The 26,137-nt window shown below is 54.7% G+C and overlaps 9 protein-coding genes across 9 annotated transcripts; 3 read left to right on the top strand and 6 right to left on the bottom strand.

Moving 5' to 3' along the window:
• Window positions 1-381: 381 nt before the first annotated feature.
• VTJ04DRAFT_2742 (uncharacterized protein) lies at window positions 382-2,803 on the bottom strand (the record flags this gene model as incomplete). The annotated part of the gene is made up of 3 exons (XM_069360565.1): window positions 382-675; window positions 751-2,463; window positions 2,537-2,803. 3 exons carry the CDS (start codon window positions 2,801-2,803, stop codon window positions 382-384), a joined length of 2,274 nt encoding a protein of 757 aa, XP_069221263.1.
• Window positions 2,804-5,392: 2,589 nt separating this feature from the next.
• On the top strand, window positions 5,393-6,066 carry VTJ04DRAFT_2741 (uncharacterized protein; the record flags this gene model as incomplete). Its single annotated transcript, XM_069360564.1, has 2 exons — window positions 5,393-5,588; window positions 5,666-6,066. The coding sequence occupies 2 exons, from the start codon at window positions 5,393-5,395 to the stop codon at window positions 6,064-6,066; spliced, it is 597 nt and encodes a 198-aa protein (XP_069221262.1).
• A 104-nt stretch (window positions 6,067-6,170) lies between these two features.
• VTJ04DRAFT_2740 (uncharacterized protein) lies at window positions 6,171-7,160 on the bottom strand (the record flags this gene model as incomplete). Its single annotated transcript, XM_069360563.1, has 3 exons — window positions 6,171-6,306; window positions 6,429-6,803; window positions 6,943-7,160. 3 exons carry the CDS (start codon window positions 7,158-7,160, stop codon window positions 6,171-6,173), a joined length of 729 nt encoding a protein of 242 aa, XP_069221261.1.
• A 322-nt stretch (window positions 7,161-7,482) lies between these two features.
• Window positions 7,483-9,018, bottom strand: VTJ04DRAFT_2739 (uncharacterized protein; the record flags this gene model as incomplete). The annotated part of the gene is made up of 1 exon (XM_069360561.1): window positions 7,483-9,018. One exon carries the CDS (start codon window positions 9,016-9,018, stop codon window positions 7,483-7,485), a length of 1,536 nt encoding a protein of 511 aa, XP_069221260.1.
• A 1,293-nt stretch (window positions 9,019-10,311) lies between these two features.
• Window positions 10,312-12,339, bottom strand: VTJ04DRAFT_2738 (uncharacterized protein; the record flags this gene model as incomplete). Its single annotated transcript, XM_069360560.1, has 8 exons — window positions 10,312-10,417; window positions 10,477-10,620; window positions 10,695-11,092; window positions 11,149-11,295; window positions 11,359-11,459; window positions 11,536-11,709; window positions 11,780-11,873; window positions 11,932-12,339. 8 exons carry the CDS (start codon window positions 12,337-12,339, stop codon window positions 10,312-10,314), a joined length of 1,572 nt encoding a protein of 523 aa, XP_069221259.1.
• Window positions 12,340-14,193: 1,854 nt separating this feature from the next.
• On the top strand, window positions 14,194-15,348 carry VTJ04DRAFT_2737 (uncharacterized protein; the record flags this gene model as incomplete). The annotated part of the gene is made up of 1 exon (XM_069360559.1): window positions 14,194-15,348. One exon carries the CDS (start codon window positions 14,194-14,196, stop codon window positions 15,346-15,348), a length of 1,155 nt encoding a protein of 384 aa, XP_069221258.1.
• A 797-nt stretch (window positions 15,349-16,145) lies between these two features.
• On the bottom strand, window positions 16,146-17,875 carry VTJ04DRAFT_2736 (uncharacterized protein; the record flags this gene model as incomplete). Its single annotated transcript, XM_069360558.1, has 2 exons — window positions 16,146-17,477; window positions 17,531-17,875. The coding sequence occupies 2 exons, from the start codon at window positions 17,873-17,875 to the stop codon at window positions 16,146-16,148; spliced, it is 1,677 nt and encodes a 558-aa protein (XP_069221257.1).
• Window positions 17,876-18,226: 351 nt separating this feature from the next.
• Window positions 18,227-19,092, top strand: VTJ04DRAFT_2735 (uncharacterized protein; the record flags this gene model as incomplete). The annotated part of the gene is made up of 6 exons (XM_069360557.1): window positions 18,227-18,277; window positions 18,352-18,372; window positions 18,459-18,465; window positions 18,536-18,613; window positions 18,710-18,752; window positions 18,882-19,092. The coding sequence occupies 6 exons, from the start codon at window positions 18,227-18,229 to the stop codon at window positions 19,090-19,092; spliced, it is 411 nt and encodes a 136-aa protein (XP_069221256.1).
• A 950-nt stretch (window positions 19,093-20,042) lies between these two features.
• VTJ04DRAFT_2734 (uncharacterized protein) lies at window positions 20,043-23,674 on the bottom strand (the record flags this gene model as incomplete). The annotated part of the gene is made up of 5 exons (XM_069360556.1): window positions 20,043-20,077; window positions 20,152-20,226; window positions 20,315-22,291; window positions 22,351-23,508; window positions 23,578-23,674. The coding sequence occupies 5 exons, from the start codon at window positions 23,672-23,674 to the stop codon at window positions 20,043-20,045; spliced, it is 3,342 nt and encodes a 1,113-aa protein (XP_069221255.1).
• Between the last annotated feature and the right edge of the window lie 2,463 nt (window positions 23,675-26,137).

The raw sequence follows: 26,137 nt of genomic DNA, 5'->3' as shown, positions 1-26,137 counted from the left end.
CCTCTGGCCGCCATGGAGCGAATGGTCACTGAAAGCTCACGGATACCAATTTGTTTGGCTGTCTGTTGTATGGTGCAATGTTTCTCTCCAGTGTGTAACCGCGGTAAGGAGGTGTCATGCCTCTGGAGTCTTCTCGTGTTTAGACAAGTTGAAGTGATTTCCTGAGCACCCTAATCCAATTCACTGCAGTGAGTAAATTTTCTTCTGTCCAATTCATTATGATTACCAAACGACCTTTTCCCTTCTCGTAATGGGGGCCAAGGCGTTACTTCATATCCTAAAATACTGTGTAAATTCATGCATGCATGATGCTCCATCATAACCTCGATGTCTGTCATCAACATCCCAACCACATGCCCAGCCAGCCCGACGGGACCTCTTTCACTCCACAACCTTCTCGTTCGGATACTTCTTGGCGAACATGCCGAGGGCCTTCATGGTGAAGGTGAACTTGTAGTTGGGGTACGAGATCATGCAGCTCTTGTTGAAGACACCCTCGATGGCCTCCTGCAGCCACTCACCGTTGGGCTGCTGGCGGTCCATGATGAGCTTGATGCCCTTCTTGATGGGCTCGATGTCTGGGTAGTCGGCTTTCATGAGGCCGATGAGCGCCCAGGCCGTCATGACGACCTGCGAGCCCGACGGGTGTTCGTAGTATTCGCCCGTTTCGCAGGCCTGGGGTCAGGTTGTTAGTAAAGAAGCGGTTTTGGGGAGGGAGGACGGTGGGAAAGGGGGAAATAAGTTATTTACCTTGTAGTGCTCTGACCAGCCACCGTCCTCGCGCTGCTTGGAGATGAGGAAATCGCATCCGCGTTTGGCATGTTTGCTGTTGGCGTACGTCTCGCCGATACTCGCCAAGCTCTCGAGCGCAAACATGGTCGCGTAGGTGAAGCAGATGCCCCAGCTGCCGTACCACCCGCCGTGAGGCTGCTGGGCCGTCTTGATCCAAGCGACAGCACGACGGATAAACCGATCAATCTCTCCTGGGCGGTAGTTCGGCCAGTGCTTGCGGAACAGCGACAGGGCAGTAACCACCGCCGTTGTGCACTCCGGGTACTCGTATTCAACCATGATGCGACCAAACACCTCGGCGGCGTTGAGCATCTCCATCCAGGGACCGGCGCGCGGAGGTTCGTACGAGGAGCAGCTGCCGTTGGGGTTCTGGTAGGTGAGAAGGGTGTCGATGGCGTCGAAGATGCGCTGGTCATCAATGAGGGTGGGGAAGCCGGGGGTCTTTTGCAGGATGATGACCGACTTGAGGGCTTCCGAGACGCAGTCGCTGACGGCATAGCCTTGGTCCTTGTTGCTGAAGGCCCAGCCACCTTTGCGCTGCTGCCGGTAGCACTTTTCTTGGTCCTTGACATTTTCGCGAATCTGCTGGTTGTCGAGAAACTCAAGGGCGCGGAGGAGCATGGGCCGCCAGCGAGGGTCCTCGGTCAAACCGGCATCCATGATGGCTTGAATGGCGAAGGCGGTGTCCCAGCATTGCACGCCGTTGGTTCCGTTAGCGAGGAGACCCTCGTCCTTGACCCAGAGGAACTCGTGCGAGCGTTCCCTGTGCCGGCGCACGGCATACGAGTCGGGGCCGTCGCGGGCGTAGAGACAGACGAGGTTCATTGAACCGGACACGGGAGCCAGATCGGAGTGGTCAGTGTTTTCATTCTCCATCTCGATGAGTTCCATAGCCCAAGCCTCAGCCTTCTCCGCAAGAGCCTTTGTCCGGAAAAAGGGATTCCAAATCTTGACCAGGAGCCAGTTGATAGTGTTGAGCAGCCATGACTTGGGGTGGTAGTTGTCCCGAGGGTGGATGGTGTTCCGGTTTCCGGCCCAGTCGATCTTGTCCCAGTCCTCAAGGTATATCTCCTTGCGAATAGCCCGAATCAGGTCTGTCCCCTCACATTGCCAGCGACGGGACCAGAGATAACTCATTGGCAGGAAGACCATGCGGATATGAATCCACCAACGCCATGGAGCGAAGGGGACCCAGTCCGGCAACAGCCAGAGCTCCGGTGGCACAGGATTCACGATATCCCAATCGGCAAGACCCAAGACAGCAAGCCACCACTTAGCCCAATGGGGGCCGTGGGTAGCACCACCGAGTTTGTGAAGAGTGGCGCGAGCCTTGACCATGACAGGGTGGTCCGGGTCCACGCCGATGATCCGCAGGACGACATAGTTGAGAACGGTGCCGAAGACAGAAGTTTCACCCTCGATATGTAGGCCCCAGCCGCCATCCTCCGGGTGTGCGCGAGCGAAAAGATAGTTCTTGATCTCGGTGGCGTAGTACCAGGGGATCGGCGTCTTGGTCGCATACCAGGAGAAGACGATGCAAGGCAGGAGGAACATGGGGCCGCCGTACTCGCAGCCCCAGTGGCCGCTGGGAAGTTGCAGCTTCTCGAAGAATTCGAGGCCATTGCGGACGGCATCGAGGGGGCTCTTGGGCTTCGGAAGGTCGGGAAGGTTCTGGAGAAAGGCGGGGTTAGAACTTGCTGTGACCGGTGAGGCGAGCAGGTGTGACATATAGGGGATTGCTCACCAGAGGAAGACCAAGGAAGTATTTGTCGGCGGTTGATTGGGGCCACTCCTTGAGGGCCTCGTCATCTTCGAGGTAGACCCAGGATTGACAGCTATTGTTGTCGCGCAGACGCCAGCGGGAGTAGTCGGTCTTCTCGGGCAGGGGACGCAACCGCTTGGCATCGTGTTCGTCGTCGGCGGCGTTGCTCAGACGCTTACGCGACGCGCCGTTTGCCGCGCCGTTGGTGGCTTCCGTACCTGTCGTTGTCGCCGTCTTCTTCCTCGCCATGGTTGCTGTGAGGCGGGATCAGGTTGATCTGGCGGACAGAAGAAAAGTCGACAAAGGTCGAAAGACTCCAGGGGCATGTGCTGGCCCCGGGTTTTTGGGTCGCTGTTGTGTTGTCTTGGCCGGGGGAGCTGGGCTGACTTCTCCCGATTTGGAACTTTTGTGGTCCCCCTCGGGACGCACAATTGGTCAATGGCCATCTGCACGTCGGATCGGAGCGTTCAAGAGCGGAAGGGACCCGGCCCACCGCCGGGTCTTGGCAGCCGGCAGTCGGGCCGCTCCCGACATGTGAAGTCAGCGAGTATTGGAGGAAAGAACCACTGAAGGTCAAAGTCAACTTGAGGAAGGAGTGTCTGACAGCCTTCATTTGGTACACTTAGGCAGCAGCGCAGGCAATGAAAGCTTTTCTCCATGAATCTTTAAATTGTCATGAATTGTCCAATGTTGTTGGGAGCATCGAAGTTCTGTTGGGCTTATTCATCACCATTGCCTAATTGGGAATCAGTTTGGCTTCAAGGGGTTAATAGCAGCCAAGAACACAGCAATGTCCGCATTCTACACGCATTGAACTCCGATGTCTCAGTTCCTTCATGCTGGGTTCGTTCAACTGCCCTCTCCGCCCCCGAGTCAAGCCTTGGAACGTCTTGAACAGCTCCTTGAGACAATCCTGGAAGCCATTTCACGCGGAGAAGAGATCATCATCCCATACCGGACCGCTCGCTCGCAAGATCACAGTCTTTCGCTGCCTCTGCCTGAGGATGTCCGTGACATAGGAGGTGTGAGGTTCCCAGGTCGCACACCCATGGAGGCCAAGAGATTTGGTATGCGAGACAACTTCGTTAGGGTATTATTGCGATACTGACATGATAACTTAGAAGCACTGTTCTGCATTATAACCATGGCTCATGAGGCACTACTCTCTGGGAACGTCATTACGAAGAGGCATGTTGAATTTCCTGGAACACCGAAAGCCCCAGATTGTTTCAGAATCCCAGTTCCTGATTTAGATACAAATAGAAACGTCTACTATCAAAACCCGCAGCTCTTCAAATCGCAAGCCGTTGTAGATGATATGGTCGACAACCTGGCATTTACTCTTGGAGTGGGAAGGGAAGACTTAAACATCGTCAGTCAAGCTTGCTCACACAACCTGCGTGCGTAGGAATGCTAACCCCATATTCCAGGTTGCTGCGGCTAAAGGTCTCATGTATGGTCCCTTTGAAGTAACACTCTTTGATGGTTCCATACAGACCTGTGACGGCCCAGGAGACTCAGTCAGTGCCCTCTCATACTTGGCCACGAGGCTCTCACTTGCTGACTGAAACAGGGGATTCTCATACCCCCTTTAGCCTCATTGAAAGCAGTTGATTTCCGGGATACTGGCTGGCTACTTGTGATTGAAAAAGAGGTATGAGACGCAGTCTCTCGGTGTTATGAAGTGTTCCTTGCTGAAATCTCAAGGCAACATTTCGTACTCTGGCAGCTTCTCAATACGCCGCCTACTCTCAAGCTGGTCCCGGAATCCTCCTAACAGTAAGTTAGTTTCTTTGTTCGCGTTTCTCTCAAAGACAATCTGTTAATATTCTCAGGCGAAAGGCTACCCTGACCTAGCCACACGACGTTTTCTTTCCGTTCTATCCTACCTCAGGCCAAACCTGGTCATTGCTGCTTTGGTCGACTTTGATCCAGACGGCCTGTCCATCATGAGAACGTACAAGCATGGAAGCCGACGACTCGACCATGAGCAGGGAGTCACCGTGCCAGAACTGCGGTGGTTGGGCATTTGCTCAAATGATTTGCTAATCGTCAATCCTGTCTCGTGTCATGGAGAGATGAGGAGTTTGTCCTTGAGTGAAAGTCAGTCTGGCAGTCAAGACTCGCAGACGTGGTCTGCTGACGGTAAGACTCCCATGTTGCATCAAGTGTCGTTCCCGGCTGTTAACTTAAATCTAGGTTCTCAGAGCGAGAGACCGACCAAACGAGCCAAGATACAGAGCTCAAGTCAACCATGGGACTCTATCTTACCCTTAACTCAACGGGATAGAAAAAGGGCAATTAACCTGATGAAAGACATCACTTCCTCTGACCAGTTGACTGAAGAGGATGAGCATCAACTCCGAGAACTACAGCGGATGCTCATACTCAATATCAAAGCTGAGATTCAGGCTGTGGATCATTATGGTGATATGGCGGCCTGGCTGGACGTAAAAATGACGAAATGTATGACAGAGAGAAACAACTCAATTATATAAATTGGTCATCTGGTGAGGAAGAATATTTCTTGGTTCCCGCTGCGTTCAATGTTGTGTTTAAGTCAAAAGCAGCGTAGTGTTCCATCAGCAAAAGATGCCAGGACAGTGCGAATTCCCTTGCACTGTTTGGGCCAGAACCCCTCCAAATTTGGAGAAATTTTGGTCTCAGTGACAACATCTAATGCTCACAAACCTTACTCACGGCTGCCACAGGCTCGCATTTTTGCCGAAGTTAATCTTTTATAGTTTTGGGCCTTGATTTGCCTTGCCCACACACCCCAAAACCAGAAATATCGACCTTGCAACAGAGAGTGCTTTGCAAGCCTCAAGACCATCCATTATGGCACCCCAACTCAATGAAGATGAAATCGACGACCTGCTGTACGCCGCTCGCACTGGCGACAACGAAGAGCTGTCTAGACTCCTCTCTGAACTTTCTGAGAGAGAGAAGACCACACCAGCTGACATTTTGACGCACGCCCGCGATGAGGGCAAGTCGACCTGCCTGCACATGGCGACGGGTAACGGGCATGTTGGTGAGTGAAGCCTCAATAATGACATCTTTTAACCAACACGTCCCACTAATATCCTTCTCCCTCTCTGTACCACACAGAAACCATCAAGCTCCTCCTTTCTCACTTCTCCTCCACCCCGGCGGAGCAAAAACAGTCCTTTGTCGACGCCGTCAACGAGTACGGCAACACGGGCCTTCACTGGGCGGCGCTGGGCGGGCACCTCCCCGCGGTGAAGCTGCTCGTCGAGGAGGGCGGGGCCAGCGTCGCGATCGCCAACGACAAGAATTACGTGCCGCTGGACCTGGCGAGTTTTGGCGACAAGCTCGAGGTGGTGGATTACTTTTTGAAGAGGAGCGAGGGGATGGAGGCGGAGAACGCCAAGGGTGGTGGGTTGGAGGCGGCGGCGGAGGGGGTGAAGTTGGAGGATGGAGAGGAGGTGGAGGAGGAGGGCAAGGGCAAGGGGAAGGAGAAGGTGGTGGAACAGGTGGCAGCGGCATAAAGGCGGTCACGATTGGGAAAGAGATGAATGAAAGAACATTATACCAAAAAGACGTGAGATCATTAATATCTATTATGTCGTTTTGATTGGCGAGAGATCTGGGGTTAGACGGCCGGCTTCAACGCATACATCCTGACCGGCAGGAGGTTTTTGGCGAGGGCGCCGAAGCCTTTTTGAAGCTCGACGCGGACGAGGTTGAGACCTGCTTCTTCGAAGATTCGACGGAAAGTAGAATCATGTCTTTACATATCCAGGTTGAGAACAGGTTAGTCCATATGTAACTAGGTCAGGCAGACGATTCAGAGAACGAGTTGTCTAGTCCTAATAGACTCTTGAGACAGATGATGATGAGAAACACTCACCTCGTCACCGAACTATCCACATCATCATACTCATCCCCGTCAGTTGTGCTATTATTCTCCTTGAGCACAATCAACCCATCCACCTCCGGGTTCAGCGCTTCCTTGCACCGCCGCAAGAAACCGACTAGCTGCTCGTCCGTCAGGTGGCCGGCGCACCACTGGATCCAGATGAGATCGTAATAGCGTTTCCTGGGCTCTGCTCCTTCATCCTTGTCTTCCTCTGTTGGCGGTTCCCAGTCCTCCAAGCCCATGTTGAAGATGCGCCCCACACCAGGAGTGTCCTGTAGCGCCGCGGTGAACTTTGCGATTGGCTCGATCACGTCGACTTCGGTGGCGATGCCGTCGAGGAGGAGGCCACGCGTAACACGGCCGATGCTGGTAAGAAGGTGGAGAGAGAGTGTGTGTGAGATTCATGTTCACAGATGATAATGCCGGATCCTCCTCATCTCTCCTCACCAACTGACTGACTGACAACATTGATTCAACTCAAGTTGAATGAATGAGACTCACTCACCCCGCTCCGCCTTCCAGAGCCCTCGCGGCGACGCGAAGACCTGGCTTCGAGCCAATGCCAAGCTTGGCCAGGAAGTTGTGGGAGCCGCGGAGGTCGACGCGGCTCAGCTGAGGAAGACCGCCCAGCATGCCGTTGACGGTGGCCTCGACGCCCTCCCAGTAGCGCCGGCCTTGTTCCCGGCTGATGCGGGTGTCTGCTTTATCGGCCTTGTCGGTCATGGTCACGATGGGCAAGAAAGATTTTGGGGTGGGCGCTTGATTAGTTGACCAAGTTCATGATGTGTATGTGGTGGATGGGAGGAGCAGGGAGTGATTTTGAGAATGGATGTGAACGTTTGTGAAGAGGGTTAGGGTTGATGTTCAAAGAGGGTGTTCCGTCGGAGTATCTGAGAGACTGACCAGAATTATTTTCTCACAAATACTATCCCTCACATTCGAAACGCACAGGACTAAGTCTCGATTGGGTCATATAAAAGTGGATATAGAGATAGGTAATATTGCACACTCTATTGTATCCTACAGTCTAGTTACCTACTATTAGTTACTCCTCATCAACGCCCTCAACCCAGGCACCCATCCTCTTCAACTCGTCTTTGTCAAACATTGCCTCAAGCATCGCCTCTTCATCCTCCCATGACTCATCATTGTCATCCTGATCCTCATCCTGATCCTGATCCTGATCCTGATCCTGGGCCTGGGCCTGGCCGGCCTGGCGGGGAGGGGATCCAACCCAGGACTTCAACTTGGAGAACTTCGGGCCAAGTTCGTCCTCGTCCATGTCGCCGTCATAGGGTTGATAACCATCGTCGTCATCGTCGGAAAGAGGATGGTACTTTACCTCTCCGTAGGCATCATTCTCATTGGCATAGGAGCGGATGTACTCGCAATCCTTGATGAGGCGCTGAGCATAGTCCTCCACATCCTCCTCGATCTCCGCGATATGAGTGTTCGCAGGGCGCTTGCATGCCTCCTGGTCGATAATGAAGGGAGCCTTGGTCAACGTCTCCTGAACCCTTGCTCTGCTCCTCGTCACGAAGTCCTTGTAGAACTCGGTGTCCTTCTCCTGTGTCAGAGCCTCCTTCTCCAGCGCGCGCGCACGCTGAACAACGCTCATCAGCGAGGGGGGCCTGCTGTTCGGGTGCTGGGTCAACTTGTCATCTTCCTCTCGCAACTTGTCCAGCTCCGATATGATGTCCCTCAGCTCCGCTTGAAGAGGACTGATATTGGCATGGTCCAAGACCAGACGAGGGCTGAGACCCCAGAGGAAGCACTTCAAGTCACAGATACGACGCTTACCTTGTTTAGCGGTTTCAGGAGCCATGTCCCAAAGTTCGCCATTATGGTTCTCCCGCCACGTCTTCATGGCCTCGCCCCGGTCCCTGCCATAGGCGCACTCGGTCTCCAACAGAGCCTCGGAGGCAGTACGGGCCCAGCCAAAGTCACCGATGAAGAAGTTGGGCCTCCGGTTCCGGCCATCGATGGGCCAGTGGACAAAGATGTTGTAAAGGTGCAGGTCACAGTGGTAAACGGCCTCCATGCCGCACTGGTACATGACCTCCAGCGTCTCGCAGACCTGATGGATCATACGGGCTATGACGCAGATGGGGGTGTTCTTGAGCATGTCCATCCCAAAGAGCAGGCCCACATTGCCGCCATTGCACCACTTCCAGTAACTGATGCGGTAGCATTCATCCCCACGGCGGATCGGAAACTCATACCAGTTCAGGGCGGTGATCCAGCGAGGCTTGAGCTCGACATCTGGGAGCGCCGGATGCGTCGTTGGGAGAGTGTTGAGATGGTCAAGGATGCGGAGCTCGGTGTCAACGGCCTCCATCACTGAGTGAGGCCAGGTGGTGCCAGACTTTCTGAAAAGACCCTTGCTGCACTTGCGCACAACCATCTCTCCCGCCGTATTGAGGCAAAGCTGAACACGGCTCTGTACGCCGCCAGCCATATCCTCCACGACGAGGTACCTCTTGTTCTGGCTATCCTTGACGATGAAGCAGTAGCCATCCTTGCCGGTTAGGATAGTGTGCCATGGCTGAATCCAGCGCCAGCTCCGGTTATGGTTAGCCATTGTCAGGGAGATGAAGTCCAAGTGAGCAAGCTGGTGGTGTGTTCTTACCGGGGGTGCTCACTTAAAAGTGGTCGTTGATGATGATGTTGTTTTTACCGTTGTAGGTGTAACTGGGTTGTCGTGTTGTTATCGTTGCTTTTGTTACTGTTGTTGTCGTTGTCGGTGCGATGAGAGAACGATGCTTCTCGGGCATGGGGCTTACACGTCTACTTATACATCATCTCACAACCACCATGCTCGTTGGTACTGTGAGGGACGATGGCCATGTGTTGGCTCAGCCTTCATGATGTCGAGTCTGGCTGTCATTGTGTCCCAGAAATAGAAGTGCCAGTTAAGTTTAAGGCCGAACAAAGGGGAAGTGGGCTAGTGAGAAACCAAAAATGGCATTGTTTCGATGAGACTCTAGGTTCTTTGTTCATTTGTATTCCCCTGCTCAACTGACAAAGAATCTTCAACAAGCTAGCTCGTGAGAACGTCAGAAAGGAGCCGCAAGAAACTGGTTCTGGCCCAGGGTGACACACCGCCCACCGAGTGCTCCTCGAAGGAAACAAAGGCTTTGTTTCCGCTAATTCGAGGCACAAGAGACAAAACAACAATGGGACAAGACCTCGGACAAAGCGACCTTCATCATTGCCATGTTTTCTCTTCCTCGCGGGACCATCGTGACACTAGTCTCGGTTGTGGCACTCCTACGCTTGTTGCCGACAGTCTGCACGCCTGCATCAACATCTCGCATGGAGCCGGAAAGGTCTCTCAGGAATATCGATGTCAGTTCGCAACGAGAGCTCTTGACCTCGATGCCATAGCATGTCGAACTGGTCGGTATTATCGGGTTATGCAACTAATCAGCTGGGAAAATACGACTGTGTCTCACAAGCCCAGTTATTGAAGACCAGTAGGGCGACAGCAACGCGGTTTAGAAGCAGTTCACAGCACCATTCCAACCCAGAGCAGACAACGCCAGGGTAAATGACTGAGAACTGAACCGTGGCGACTTTAATGTGAGAGTAAATTTTGCTATGTTCCTGGTCGACTCAGCACGGAGAAGTCAGTTGGCTAGGCAGGAATCGGGTGCATTCGAGTGTGACTGGCTTCTGGAAAGGCATGGTGTTCTTGTGAGAGTTAAGGGGTATTAGGGAGGTTGTGAAGCGGGGTGGAGAAAAGGGGTTTATTTTTCCACTTCAACAGCTAGGTTGAAGTGTAAATAATAAGCCTTTCGGAGTAGGCAGAACAATGTGATGATGACAGGGATGCCAACAGCTCCGTGTATGTACAAAGTATGTACAAGACTTATCAACCAGAGTCATCCGCACCACTGACCATCGCCAACTCCTCATCCAACAACGACCTAGACTCAGCCGAGCGGCTTGTAATCAACGCCTTGAATGGCAACACAATGCTGAATTCCACGTGTTAGCGATGCCATCTCGGAGACCTCTCAACCATGTAGGCACTCACGCTTGACCCCTGAACGACCACTCCGGTTCAAATGGAGCTGGTTTTCCATCCTCTCCTAGCGGCCATCCGATGTCGACGGTGGCCAACATCGTAGCCAAAACAATCAGAAGGCTGTTTTCGGCCAGGTTTCTGCCAATACAGATGCTGCACATTCGACACATAGGTTAGTAAGCCTCAGTTATAAACACACCATAACCAATTAACCCCCGGCAACTCACCGTCTGCCAAACCCAAAATTCCCCACCGGCAACGGCTCCCCGTTTCCTCCCTCGTCCTTCGGCAAATACCTCTCAGGCCGGAACACAAATGGATCCTTATACACCTTCTCATCGTGACTCATAGCCCACACGTTCGGGTAGACAATCGTGCCCTTAGGGATGAACATCCCCTGATACACATCATCAGCAATGCTGGCGTGTGGGACACCGAGCGGCGAGAGCGGGTTCATGCGGTATGTCTCTTGCAGGATCAGGTTCACGTATTGGAGGTGAGGCAGGTCGGACCACGTCGGAAGCCGGCGACGACCAACAATGCTGTCGAGTTCGGCTTGGGCACGGCGTTGGACATGGGGGTTTTGCATAAGATAGAGAACGAGGAGCATTAGGGTTGCTGCTGTCTAGAAAGGGGCGCTTTGTTAGAGAGGCAAAGTTGCTGAATGTTGGGGTGACATACAGTATCATTGCCGGCGATGACAAGAGTGGCCGCGGCTCCTCGGATGTCGTCCAGATCGAAGTCATTCGGCAATCCATTGCGCTGATTCTCTGCCCAAGCAGCCATCCTTGTGTGGACAAAAGACTGTCCGTCGGGTCCCGAAGAGTCCTAGGAAGGGTCAACAAAGCCGGGGTTCAAAGAGATCAGGATATAAACCTCGGCAACACTTACCATTATCTTGATAGACTCCTCAAACGGTACCTGGGTAAGCCTCTCAATCGCCGGCCGCCAAGTGCGAGCATACCGCAACCTCTCCATGAAAGGGAGCCAATCTGGTAGATATCGCGCTGTCCCAACCCCCCAAGGTCAGCGATCATCTCCGTCCTCTGTCATCGAGCTTCTACTTACAGGGCGGAAACCGATCCATGATCGAACTCGCAGGCGCCCCCGACTTCCCCACTGCCTCAGAAGTGTCTTCGGCCATTTTGATCCAGGGACTGTCAGGCCCTTCCACATCGAGACCGTAGGCGATCTTGAGCACAACGGCGACAGAAAACCGTCTCACTGCAGTGAGCCAATCGTCTGGATTGTCAAGCATGCTTGCGCAGCACCGCAAGGCTTCACGCCGCTGAAGGTCCGCAAACTCACCGACCCGCGACCGCGTGAATGGGGGCTGTAAAACACGCCTGTGGAGATGGTATTTTGGGCCCCAGCGCAGCCAAGTTAGGGTTGGTGCCCAGCCCATTCTGTGTTGTTGATGTCAGTGCATTGTTTGGGCGAGACATTTTTTTTTTTAGTTTTCACGATGGCAATGGCTGGGAGAATAGCTTCACGCCGCGGGGATTCGGACTCTTCAAACATGACAAAGCGCGGGCGGTCAGCGTAGTTAGAGCCTCGCCTGTCGAGGAGCTCAACGGCGGCTTCGAGGCTGTTGAGGACGATCCATTTGGTGCCGAAGGTCCAAAAGAATAAAACATCGTTGTTGTAATCTTCGGCCCACTGAGCGTATTGCTTGAACGGGGCTTCGTCAGGAATGAGTCGGTAGTGCCCGAGAAGAGGTTCAGCGGGAGGTCCTGGGGGTAATGGTAGTCTGTTCTTCTTCCAATAGGCACGCCAGAGAGCAAGTGAGATGGCGAACAGGGCTGAAGCAAGAACCAAGCCGGCGAGAGAGTGAAGGTCGGCGCCTTGTTCAGACCGGAGTCCGTGGTCCATGGTCTTCAAGCCCGCGAATGGTTTGACTTGAGGTCCCGACAGAGAGGACCAGCATGTACTACCTCAGATGAACTGGGTAATGGCATTCCCCAGATCTTATTCCCTCTGCCGCGGAGGGTAGACTCGCCCACCAAGCACAAGGCCCGTCTTGTGTTACCTCCATCATATTGTCTAATCGCCTCCGTGGGACAGACCAGACCAAGCGAAGGCAACTTAGAGCCACCAACGTCGTGGGTGTTGGGGGCGGCCAACCCCATCTTCCAGGCTCCGCTGGAGCATATTTTGGCGTGTCGATAGCAGAAGAGGACCCATAGCGGCGTTGGAGAATGCACCTGAAGGGCAAACTGTGAGTTGAATGGCCGCAAAGATGACGCTAACTAATGTGGGCACATGGACAGGAGTCCACAGCGCGTCATCAGCGAGTGCCATGCAACCGAGCAGATTCTGCGTTGGGGCTTAACAGCTTCTGATATTGCGCCATGGTGGGTCAGTCCCAGAGCGCTGGAACGCTGTACATACTAGCTGAGCCCAATGGAGGGGTGGATGGATTTGTTCCACCGCGTCAGCTACGTACCTGACGGCTTGCAGAATTCTGCATGATGCAATCGACTGCAGAGGCCGAGTTGAAAAATGGACTTTGATATGTCGGCCAGTGTCATGGCTACTGCATCACAGAGTCTAGAATGGAGTAACGAGCTGAGATCTGTGACTTGGAGATCCCAACAATACTGCAGTAGAAATCATAATCCCAACAATCGTGTTGTCTCGCAACTCAATTCATCCTCGAGAGCTGTTCGCTCTTGGACTGTGTAAAATTGCGATTCCTGATTGATATTGCACCCGAGTGGTACTTCTGTACATATTGCATATGAAGTAAGCTTCTCCCGGCTTTGGAGTATCATGATCCAGCTACCTGCGTACAACACTACGACAATATCACCAATATTGTGTATGTACAGATTGGAAGTGGTGTATCCAGAGCATGCGTAGTCGGGCTATAGTTACACAGTCAAGCCAACACGTCAGATTGTGTCAGTCAAGCCGGGGTCTGCCGTTTGTATGGTGAGACCGCCACAACATGGACACGCGGGGGCCTGCCGAAGCGAACGCAGGTGACAAACAGGGATCACGACGATCGCCAGGGTGGTTCAACAAGGACGTCGGACCTGTCGGACCTGAAACCTGCGTGAAGGGAGGAAAACCCGGAAACTGTGCCGTTGCATGAAGAAAAGGGACGGCCAGCCGGGACACAAAGTAGAGATTCAAGTCGCTGGTATTTCCCAGCTTGAAGGGCTGAATGGGAGAGGCGAGAGATGTTTTTTTACTTGTCTCCAGGGTGGTCTTGTCTTCCGGAGGTTAGCCCGAGCAGGGCATGAATGAAATGATGAATCCCAATCTTCAGTGGGCCAAGCTGCCACCAAGACTTCTAGGTCCCCTCTTGAGTCCCTGTTTGACAGCCCCAGGAGGTGCCTGCCTCCCCTCGTTTCAGGGACATGGGCAGCTTTCTCTGTTCGGGTGTAGCGCAATTTCGCAACAGGGATGGGACGACTGGCCCCTGTAACTCAGGCCAGGCATCGTCATTTCCGCCGACATTCCAACTTCGCGACTCCGTTCACTTCACCATTTCGATCTCTGATTCCATCCCAACTTCAGGCCATTCTCTTGTCCTCCCATTCACTCATTTTCAACCTCCATTCCTTAAACCTGCCTTGTTCTGCACCAGAGCAGCTGAGTCACTCTTTTCATCAATCTGCCCTGGTTTCCCACCAGCTCCCGCGTCCGTCGACATTCGGCCAACAACATTCCTTTCTCCCTTTGAACCAGACCATCAAACAGTCAAAAACACCCACTATCATGGCGACCAAAGGCCATACGCGGCGGCGTTCGTCAATTGACCGCGTCATTGACCTCCTTTCCGACCTAGAAGAGTCCCAAATTGCCGTGCTCCTGGACGACTTGAACCACACCACATCGAGCAATGTTCCCGTCTCCGAAGCAATCGCCATGTTCGAACAACATACCGGCAAATCGAAACGCTCCTCGAGGTCTTGCCGTTCTCCTTCTCCAATGAGGACCTTACAGGTTGAGCTTGAGAGACGCCACAGCAAACGCATGTCGGCGAGGATTTCGTCTGCTCCGGAGCCGCGGTTCCGTTCCAGCTTTAATAAACAACCAGACACTAGAATCCAACCAGACACTGCGCCGCAACCGAACCTGCAGCATCAGTCGCAGCCAGTCCCGCAGCCGCTGGGCCCGGTTGCTGAGCCCCCCGTTGAGCACACCATCACCACTAATATCGATATTCCGGGAGCTACTCTGCGTACCACCTTTGACGTTCCAGCCGGCCCACCGTCGCCTCCGCTTACTGCACCTCTCCAGCCGACAGCCGACATCGCGACATTCCCAACAAAATCGGAGGCGCCGCCCACAGCATCAATTCCCACTTCACAACCTGCCATCTCGCCCACACGCCCGCCGTCGCCACCCCCAGCTCCCATCTCAGCTCCTGCCCCGCGTCCTCGTTCTTACAAGCGCATCAGCCGGCCCGTGTGCCTTTCTCCAACCGCTACCGCGGAGTTGCATACACTTTTGCTGGCTTTCTTCAACGAAGCTCCTCTCTCCACCAACGCTGCAACCGCCACCACCCCAACTTCCGCCACCACCACCATCTCCACCCCCTCCCCGACGACACCTCACTTCAGCGGGTTGCCGCCACCAACTTCTCTTTCGCTCTCCTCGTCGCCCTCATCCGGCGGCTCTAACCCATCGCCGTTCGGGTTCAGGAGTATGCTGGACGGCGACGATGTGGATGATGATCCCGACCGGACTTTGCTCGGGCTGGACCTGCTGGAGCCGCCGCCCACGCTGTTCCCTGCCGCCAAACTCCCTCCCCCGGTAGCCGCGGCCACTCCAGCGACGGCGAAGACGCCAGACTTTGTGGTGAGCAGGGGCAGGGGGTTGAAGCCGATGCCGAGCATCGGAAGCATGTTTGAGGCGTTCCGGATGTGAGGTGCGGCGGCGGAGATGGTCAAACAGGCTGGAAGAAGGGGGGGTCGCGGGGGGGTTGCTTGGTTGGGGGTGAGATAGGAATTCGTAATGGTGTTTCGGTGAGGTGACCCGGTTTTGGTGGGTTCGCATTGCGATTCATACAGCATTCGGTGGGATTTCTTACGTTTAATCATTTCTTCGGCTTTTTCGTTTTGGACTGTTCTTCCATTCATCATGGCACTCATTGCTGGTTTCTTCTGGGGGCGGGGCTCAGGTGAGGGAGGTTCGCAGTTGTTTACTCTTGCTACTAGGCGTGTACTCTATCCGGACCATACGCATTTTATCATCAAGGTGACCGGGTTTAGCAAATTCTGAGATATCCGAGCCTGGAGTTGGGCTCATTATTTCTCCTCTTTCCCATCTCGAACACCTCAAACGTGTGCAGTTGTCGGTGTTTGAGTCATTGGATGGCTCAAGAGTGAGACACTCTGCTCGTCCAGCCAGGTCTAACCGCTTGCGTTTGCATTGTCTTGACTGTCAGAGGTTGGCTCATGAGTCAAGTTGTGGTTTTGTAGCCATGTTCCATTCGACGTATGGTAGTCTAGCCCTTTCCTCTAGGGAATGCCATTCCAGGGGTATAAGACTCATACTCCTCTATCAGGTACTGTTTCTATGCGTCGTTATCGTTACAGATGTAGTTGTAGTAGAGTGGCAGTTGGAAAGGGATACACGTGTTGTACAAAGAAGCCAAAAATAGGCTTCACACTGCTCCTCTCTTTAGGTACCTCCCTCCCATATCCTCAGAAAGACCATTGTGTTCACAAAGCCCCGCCCAACAAAGACACGATCCACATGGCAACCCGCACCTTCAACCCTACCCTCCGGTCCGGCACCGCCAGGTCGTCCAGCGTGACGACCCGGCTGTACGGCTCGCGCAGGCGCCGCACCTCTTCGCCCAGCTGGGTGCGCAGCTCGGCGTTCTCAGTCACGATCAGCGCGTTGGCCTCGAGATCGAGCGAGTAGCTGCGCTTGGTGTAGTTGCTTGAGCCGATGAGAGTGATGGCGGGGTTGTCTTCCGCCACCACCGCCGCCTGCTTGTCATCGTCGGCTGCTTGTTTCTCTCCGGCTTGTTGTTCAGCATTAGTTGGCAAGGTTACCCAAAGCCCCTTTGCGTGGTACGTCCAGCCGTCGGGCTCGCCAACGGTTCCGCGGCGCCATTCGCGCAGGGCGACGACCGTGTCGCGGCCGTGGCGGTGAATGGCGTGTAGGAAGCGACGCGCGAGGAGGGTGTAGGCGTCTGGGAGCAGGCCCGAGACGCCGGGGGATTTGTAGAAGCCATTGGCGTAGGGGGAGGCGGTGATGACGGTGCCGCTGCGCGAGGCGGTGGAAAGGAGGAGTTGGGTCAGGGAAGGGGCAGGGTTGAAATATCCAGCCGTGAAGGTCCAGGAGGAGGAGTAGTATTGTGGGTGGGAGAGGGTTTTGAGGATGTGGGTGACGGCGGGGAGCTCGGTGGAGGTGTCAGGGGAAAGGAGCTGGGAGAATTGGGTGAGGACGTAAACTGAGGTATCGCGCTTTTCAGGGGAAGTGGTATCGTACGAAGTCCGAGGTGCTGTTTTAGGGGAGATGAGACCGGATAATAGGGCAGTTGACTCCTGAACGAACTGCCCGGGATTTTCCAAGGGTGATGGGGCAGCGTTATCCTGGGGCCAGACCAATTCGAAGCCGGCTGGAGACTGGGACGGGAGGACCAGGAAGCTCAGTGAGGAAATGGTGTCCTGGATGTTGGCGAAGTACTCGGTCACATCCTTGGATGAGAAAAGATGGTACCGGTCCTGGCGGTTGGTAAAGTAGTCTGTTGACAAGTTGGCCCCAGAGAGAATGATCTCATCGTCAAAGCCGTACAGCTTCATGTGCTGGAGGCCCCAGCCCTCGTTGATGCGCCGTGGTACCCACTTCTTCCTCAGCCCTGTGAGGTTAGGAGTGTGATACATGCGGATTTCCACACGGTCATGGCCGAACTCCTCTATCAGAGGCGCCAAGAGGGATGCGCATGATGGCTGGGGCGCCTCGCGAGTCCCTCGGAGAGCATCGGTAAGAATGCTGAGCTTTAGGTTTGGCTTTGCACGAAGGGCTTGCGCCAGCGTGGCTATCTGGGGAGACATCAGCATGATGGCTTAATAGACGTAACTACGGCGAGACACACCAACTCCTTCTCTGACTTGCCGATGTAGAGAGTGGACAGGAAGATGCGACGCTCGGCTGCGAGAATCTTTGCTTTTAGGGTCTCGTAGAACTCGGCAGGGGATTGCAGGATACGGATCTGCGAGCCAGAGATACGGAATGAGGGAGCTATCCTGTCAAGCTCCCCCGTGAAGGGGGCGAGCATGCCGGCGGTTGACATGGGGGTCGGAGAAGTCATCGGAGCACTGGAGGAGTGTCCAGTCGAGAACATCCGGCATTGACATTTCGGCCGCGCGAGTCGCCGGAACGACCGCTGGGCCGGGATTTTAAGCTTATTGGAGCATCGTGTAACGCTCCTGGCCAGCATCTCCGCAAACTGGAAAGCTGGTGGAAAAAGGAAAAAGTAGAAGGGGAAAGTGGTGACAGAAACTGTGAGGTGAACAAAACACTTGAGAAGTGACGTCTTGAACGTCGATGAAAGTTGCGACCCATTTCCATTTTGGGTCAACAAGGTTCAGGAACAAACTGGAGCACGGCCCCACCCACACTCACCTAACCCTGGAACCATCCAGCCCACGAACCCCCGGAAATCTCCGTGCCAAGCCGGCGGAGCTCCAACCCTCGTGAGCGCAATCCACTGCATCATCATCATCGTCGTCCACCCCAAGCTTCAACCTCACCATCCTTCCCTGCGGTCTAGTAGCCCCGCGCAGCCACCATGTCCACCATTACCAGGACCCTCGGCAATCTGCGCAAGATTGGCCTGAAGGTTTGCCATTCCCACCTCGACCCGACCTACCTATCAACCGTTGGTGCGATTGAATGCTAACCTGATTGACACAGGAATACTGGCACCAACTCCAAGTGAGCCCTCCCCTTCCGACGCGCCGAAAGCCATGAAAGTCCCTCGACCGCAGCTAGCTAACCCGCCCGCCTTCTCACGACTGTAGTATATCGGTACGACCACCTCCGAACCCCCGCTCCCGTTTAAAGCATCCCCGCGGACTAACCACACTGTCTCTCTCAGGTGATACCAAGGCCGGTGTGTTGGTTGGCGTCGACAAGTTTGGAAACAAGTTCTACGAAAACAAGGACGAACTGCCGCGTAAGGATCCTCCCCGTTCTGCGACCTCCTTCTGACATTCCCGATCCCCATCAAAGAAGGCATATCGAACGCTGACCTAACCAAACACCTGCTCAGTCCGAACCCGATGGGTTGACTACGCCAAGCACGATTACGACGCGTACGTATCCCCCCGCCCCTTCTTTCTTCCATTCATCCAGGCACATTGAACCACCTCGGCACCGCGCCAAACACCACTCCCCGATGATGAAACCAACTAAAGCAAGAACTAACAACCCGCCCTCAACAGCGGCCACATCGAACCCCTCTGGCACGCCTGGATCTCGTACGCCGTCGACACGCCGCCGAACCAGGACCCGCTCATGGCCTCCGCCGACGCCCGCCCCTGGGCTCCCAAGGGCCATGTCCCCAACCGCACCTTCACGCGCGGCGCCTACAAGCCCTACAACACGACCAAGCCCAAGATTGAGGCCTGGAACCCGGTTGCTGCGCCGAGGTGAAGATAGGTATGATGCGATGGATGAGTGAGTGAGTGGTGCAGCAATAGCGAGGAGAGAGGGGCAAACGGGCAATTTGAGACGGTTGACGGCGGTGGGAGTGTGTATATAAGCGTTGAGGGTATGAAATTGGCATTGGCTTGACTTTGAACCCCTGAAAGTTCCCGTCGTACATATGTTCCCGGCTTTTGACATTGGCGTCGCAACGTCGACTAGTCATATGGCATTTTGGCACCACTTCCGCCAGAAACGCTGTTGCGTTCATCATGGTAAAGTCAATGAGTTATGTATGGAGTTAGAAAAACGGAAGATGTGACATTTCCTTTGGAGCGATCATCCCCTAGAAGTTCGATCTGAAACAATATTTACACATCGACGAGGTAACTAAGCATTAACCCAACTACCTAACTCTCCTGTCTCCCTACAAAGAGCGTGGAGCAACTGGTCGCAGCGGATATTCTCCAACTCAAATAACAACTCCATTGACGAAGTAAAAACATCCTTCCTAAAATCCACGATAACAACAACCAACGTCCGAAATCCTCCAACAACAAACGTCGAGTAACAAACGGAACGGAACTCTCCCAGAACACAGGCAAATTGCCTCAAAATCAACAACAATCCACTCTCACACCTCATCCCCATCCTCTACCCCTGAAACAAACGCACATACCAGGCTGGAACGGCCAGTCGACTGGCCGGATAGAGCACACTAAACTGTCCCAGCCATGAGATCTACTCACCCGTGCCAGTAATACATCGCCGTCTAGTGCGCACCATGCGATGCCATGCTCTCTACGGTCGCAGCTAGCCACAAGAACCGGATGAAAACACGACGACCCTTCTCTCCCCTTATATACGTGACATTGAAACCATGAACCTCCCCTAATCTGTGTACTTTCCTATCAATACCGTGAAACGGTGTGTGACCGTTTGACAATCTGGCGATTGGTTTACTTGAGCCGGGCTTCGATGGCAGCTTTGATTGCTAGACGGGGGTTAGTTTTCATACTCATTACTCAAAAGGCATGAGATATCGAGGAAGTGAAGACTGTGACTTACCCTCTGTCGTAACCCTAGCATCGCCAAAGAGCATCCTCGTCCCAGGCATGTAGAACATGGGGTTCGGGACATCGGCTACAAAAGTCGGCTCGTCAGCATCCTTTCTCTGCTACTCATGCGTGGTAACTGGACTGCGTTCGGGGAAGAACAAGACGCAACTCACCATAACCGCTCGCCAAGCTCCGCTTCATCACCACCACCTGCTTACTCTTCCAAGCGTGCAGAACCGGCATGCCCGCGATCGGGCTTCCCGGCTCCAAAGCGATCGGATTCACTGTATCATTCGCGCCAATGACAAGGGTGACATCCGTGTCCGCAAAATCATCGTTGATCTCGTCCATCTCCAGCACGATATCATACGGTACGCTGGCCTCGGCCAGCAGCACGTTGCACTGACCCGGCATCCTGCCCGCGACGGGGTGGATGGCGAAGCGCACGTTGATGCCCTTGCTGCGCAGCATGCGCGTGATGTCCGAGATGGCGTACTGCGCCTTGGCGACTGCCATGCCGTAGCCGACAACGATGATGACGCTCTCCGCATTGGTGAGGGCATCTGCGACCTCTTCGACGTTGGTTTGCGTCACCGTTCCTTCAATCTTGCGCTGGGATTGCGCCGCGGGGGAGGAAATTCCGCCGAACAAGACGTTGACGAGCGAGCGGTTCATGGCGACGCACATGATGTAACTGAGGATAGAGCCTGATACGCCAATGAGCGCGCCGACGGTGGTAAGCAGGGGGTTGTCGAGCATGAAACCTTCAGCAACGAGAGCGAAGCCCGAGTAGGCGTTGAGGACGGTGATGACGACGGGCATGTCAGCGCCGCCGATCGCCGCGGTCGTGGTGTAGCCCTTAATAAAGCTCAACACGGTGTTGGCCGCCAGCGCTCCTGCCGCGATGAGCGGGGACCCGGGCGCCATAGTAAGAAACGCGCCCATGGTGGCCACGTTGGTTGCCAGCAGACCCGAATTGATCGCATGCCTCCCGGGCAAGATCATCGGCTTAGATGACATCTTCGCAGCCAGCTTGAGGAATGCCACGATAGACCCGGTGAAGGTGATTCCACCGATCAGTACGCCGAGGTATGCCGAAACCAGGTGCAGTGTGGACGCGTGGGCGAGGTCGGCCATGACACTGCCGATGCTGGTGAGGACGGCAGCAAGACCGACGACAGAATGGAGTGCGGCAACTGTTTGAGGAAGGTCGGTGGGCGTGATGCGCTTGCCGATCAGGAAACCGAGGATGCTCCCGATGGCAGCAAGTCCGCCGAACTGGACGAGCACCTCGGGAGAGAATCCGACAGCAAGGAGAGAGGCGAGGACACCAGATCCAACGCCGAGCATGCCCAACATGTTACCCATGCGAGCCGTGGCTTGTGAGGCAAGGCCGGAGATGGACAAGATGCAGAGGATGGAGCTGACGAGGTAACCAGCCTGAACAAGACCGGCCGCGCCAGTGGAAGCCGCGGCGATGAAACCACCACCAAAGAGAACGCCAGGAATCGCATACATCCAGGGATACTCGGGAGGATCAGTGGGGCGGCGGAACATATCGAGCATGCGCTTGGTGATGACAAAACCTCCCGAGACGTTCACAAACGCCAGCAGGACCGACAGGGCACCAAACGCCTGCGGGATCGTCTCCGGGAGGTAACCACCGCCAAGGATGAACAAACCACCGACGCCAACCATGCCCGAGATGGCATTGGTGACGCTCATTAGTGGAGAGTGCAGCGCAGGAGTTACGCCCCAAACGACACGGTAACCGATCAGCGATGCCAGGGAGAAAGTGAAGGCGTTTGACATGAACAGCGGACCGGTGAACTTTCCGAGAGCCAGCACCGTTCCCATGCCGCCCGTGACCAGTGCTACCTCGCGGCATACCTTCTGGAAGGGAGTGAGAGCGACGACCTCTGCTTCCTTTGTGGTTGGTGGTGCAGCAGGAGCAGGGGGAGGGGCCGGCCGAGGAGCGGGAGGGAGGATTTTGCCCTTTTGCGTCACGATTGCACCCCGGACAACTTCGTCACTCAGATCGATGCCGTACTCCTTTTCCTTTGGTGCCATGGAAAGCAGGAATTTGGTGATGTTGTTCGAGTACAGCGTCGAGGATTGCGTGGGGAGCCGTGAAGGGAGATCGGTGTAGCCTGTCGCCGTCAGCTACAAAGCCCGAATATCTAACCTGCTCACAAGTACTAGTACTCACCAATGATCTTGACGTCCTTGTGCGTGATCATCTTCCCAGGTACCGTCTTCTCACAATTACCGCCCGCCTCGGCGGCAAGATCAACAATAACAGACCCAGGCTTCATGATCTCAACCATAGACGTGGTAATGAGCTTGGGGGCGGGCTTTCCAGGGATCAAGGCAGTCGTGATAATGATATCCACCTCCCTCGCCTGCTCAGTGAACAACTTCATTTCGGCCTCGATGAATTCCTTGGACATCTCCTTGGCATACCCGCCGGCGCCGGCACCTTCCTCCTTGATATCGACTTCAATAAATTCAGCGCCGAGGGACTGGACCTGCTCACGTGCGGCGGAACGTGTGTCAAAGCCGCGAACAATAGCTCCGAGTCTTCTAGCAGTGGCGATAGCACTCAAGCCAGCAACACCAGCGCCAATGACCAGAACTTTGCCAGGTGGGATCTTGCCAGCAGCCGTGACCTGGCCCGTCAAGAAGCGGCCAAATACGTTCGAAGCTTCAAGCACTGCCTTGTACCCAGCAATATTTGCCATGCTGCTCAAGGCATCAAAGACCTGAGCTCTTGAGATGCGAGGAATCATATCCATGGCGAACACGGTAGCCTTCCGAGCTGCGAGCTTCTCCACCAGGGGTTTATTCTGCAACGGCTGGAGGAAGCTGATGATTGTTTGTCCTTCGCGAGCAAGGTCAGCCTCGGCCGTGCTTGGGCCCCGGACTTTGAGGATGATGTCGGCATTGGCCCACACATCGGCCGCCTTGTCAATCAGCGTGGCGCCTGCCGTGGCGTAGGCAGAATCGAGGAAGTCGGCCTGTGCGCCGGCGCCTTTTTCCACAAGGACCTGCTTGAAACCCTTCTTGAGCAGGAGGGCAACGTTTTGCGGGGTGACGGCGACACGCCGCTCGTTCGGGTACGTCTCCCGGGGCACCCCAACCGACAAGTTGGAGTATGGGATGGTCTCGGGAACTACCTCGGTCGAGAAGGTGGCCTGGCCTGCGTGGGGAGGGATGGCGGACAGGACTGAGGCGTGACGAACCGGCTGCAGAGCACGGTCACGGGGAACCGTGAGGGCAAGGCAGCTCGAAGGGGCCTGGTTTCTGCGCTGCGAAGCATGCCATGCTCGCTGGCATCCTACTGCGCTCGCGGGATTCAAGAACGAGACTGAGGCATGGTCAACTTCCGTTGACAATTGGGAGTGGAGAAGGACACAAATCCAGGACAGAGACTTACCAGAGCAACCACCTGCACACGGCAGCACAGGACGCTTGGGAACCAAGACGCGGCGAGCATTGCCGGTCAGAGGCGGACGCCAGATAGACGCCGACATTGTGACTCCTTAACGGCGAGTGCCGGTGCGTGCTGGGCACATCAAAGGGAGAGATGGGACCATGAGGTGTTTACATGCGAGGGGTGGAATGACTGGCAGCACAGGGACTGGTAAGATGATGTTGCAGGCGATGGATGACGAGGATCTCAGGTTATCTGCTGAGGGCTGTTTCTTTTTTGTTCTCGGTGGACTCTTCGATGTCACTGTGCTTGGGAGCACGACATGGAGGATGTGTGGGGGTCAACCCATTGGAGAGGGCTGCAGACGATTGAGATGAAGGCGTCCTAGAAATTGGAGCTGGTTGTGGTTGTGATGGGCGAGAAAGGCAGAAAGATCCAAGGGATGGAAGGAAGGGTGTTCCTCCCATTTTTGTTATTCACGTTTCTGCAGTCTTGTTCCTTCGAGAATTACGAATTGCTTTTACCCCGCTTGTCCCAGTTCCCCTCCGGTTGCCGTGCGGGGCTCAGACGGAGATGAAGTTTGTATCATGAACTGCCACCAACGGCTCTCAGAACATCCAGCCGAGAGGTGGCTTCATTGAAGAATGGGCTGTTGGACAGGCTGATGGAGGGATGAGGTCACCAGCCGCGTGCTCCTTGCGCCAAGCCCTGCACAAGTCGTCCAATCCGGCCATGTGTGGGTCCCAGCTTCCCACTCCAAAAATGCGGGGGTGGGGGCGTGGAGACTTGAGGTGGAGACTTAAGGTGCCAGTTTCCAGGTCCAGATTTGACAGGTCCACCAAGTGAACTTCATCCAACTCTTGAACTCACTTCGGTCCTGTCGTCAGCATGGGCTTCCAAGTCCACACATTGGATTTTTGTTTTTGTGCTTTTATGGATTCTGCAAACGATGTGGTGAATCACACAAACAATATGACCCCTCATTCTGCTCATAAATGCCTCTCGGGAGTCGGTTGACCTTTGGGGGTTACACAACATCGCATTCCCGCGTCTCCCGGCCGTATCCAGACACCTCCAGACTTCACATGCCTTGGGCCGCGAATCCGAATGTTGCTGATTGTGAGCAGGTGGCATATTTATCCGCTTGCGCAAGTCTTTAAACCACACATAGCCAACATGAGCAACCGGGCTCCCCGTTCCGCTCACCCGAGTCCGCCATTCGATGTACAGCAGGAATCCGTAAATGACAGTTTGGCTTCATGACCACACTTAAGGATGTGAGCAGCATAGCTGTGTGGTAGATTGTTGGGCATTCGTCTTACAAGAGACCTGTATGCCATCCAGTAGTCAGACTTCTTGCTGCGGCGATAACAAGACCGAGACCATCAACCTTCAGGTTTCCATTGCTTGGATCAGTCCAACTAGGCACCTAGGTTCTTTATATCGTCAACGTGCAAAGTAGGTAGGTAGATACCACAAATGCTGGCGACCAGGTCCCAGAGCACCGCTTGCCTTCGCATTGGGATGCTTACTGAGGCATAGGTACATACCTAGTAGCTGCCATATATACCTTATGTGACCTTGCCATCAAGCGTTTCTCACGAGGATATCCCATCATGCCAGGTCACTACCACGGTTCGCTTACATCCTTGCCATCACGACATTAGCCACAACCTGTAAGTACTGTGCAGTAGGTCTTCAATCCATCGCAGCTGTGGCTTATACACGCCAAGGGCAGGGTTAGGGTTGAGATACATCCACATGGATATCCTCTGTGGCGATGAAACACTTCCTATCACATCCCTCACTGATCGACAGGAGCTCTGTTTTTGAGACGGTCTCGACGCCTTGACTCCTCTTCTGCGAATCTCTCGAACAAAAGAAGAAAAAGAATCAACCCCAAACTCTCCATCGACCCTAAACCGGACATTGTCGCGATTCATGATGCAGACCCGTGTACCGAGTATTTTTGTCCGTTGGTAGCTGGAACATTGGCATGGCTGACCGCCATCAACCTGCACCGCCTACAGAATTGATCAGGCCATGTCAATCAATTCTTCACGAAAATACCAAAAACGGCTCTGTCTGGGCCTTTTTGTTTTGGCGAGGTTGCTTCGAGGCTTCAATAGCAGTCCTCGGTCCGGCTGCACTTCCGGACGTCCATTGGCTGGACCCGTGAATCTCACCCCGGATGTTCGAGGTTCCGGGCCGAAACACGGTCAAGAAGTCTTCCCTCCCAAGGGCCGGCCGGCCTGCGCCTGACCGCCCGCGCCTATCCCATTGACGCGAAGCGTGTCGGCAGCTGACTCTCCCGCACCCACCGTGCTGGTCCCACGGATCGTCTCAACCCATTTGGGGAGCCATGCGAAAGCGACAAAGGTGGAAAAGGAGGGCGGCAACTCCCAAGGCCGCGTCTGTGGGTGGAGACTCGGGTGTCCCGGGCGCGGCGCCGTTCCCCGGCTCGCCGAACTCCCGCGCTGGGCAACAGGGGTTCCAACGACAAACGATGCGACGACAGCAAGGTCGTGGCCTGTCTCGCATCCGAAACATGGGGGAGTCGCTG

Source organism: Mycothermus thermophilus, assembly GCF_041956435.1.
Source record: "Mycothermus thermophilus strain CBS 625.91 unplaced genomic scaffold VTJ04scaffold_2, whole genome shotgun sequence".
Taxonomy (NCBI): domain Eukaryota; kingdom Fungi; phylum Ascomycota; class Sordariomycetes; order Sordariales; family Chaetomiaceae; genus Mycothermus; species Mycothermus thermophilus.
This window is presented reverse-complemented; position numbering and strand designations above follow the sequence as displayed.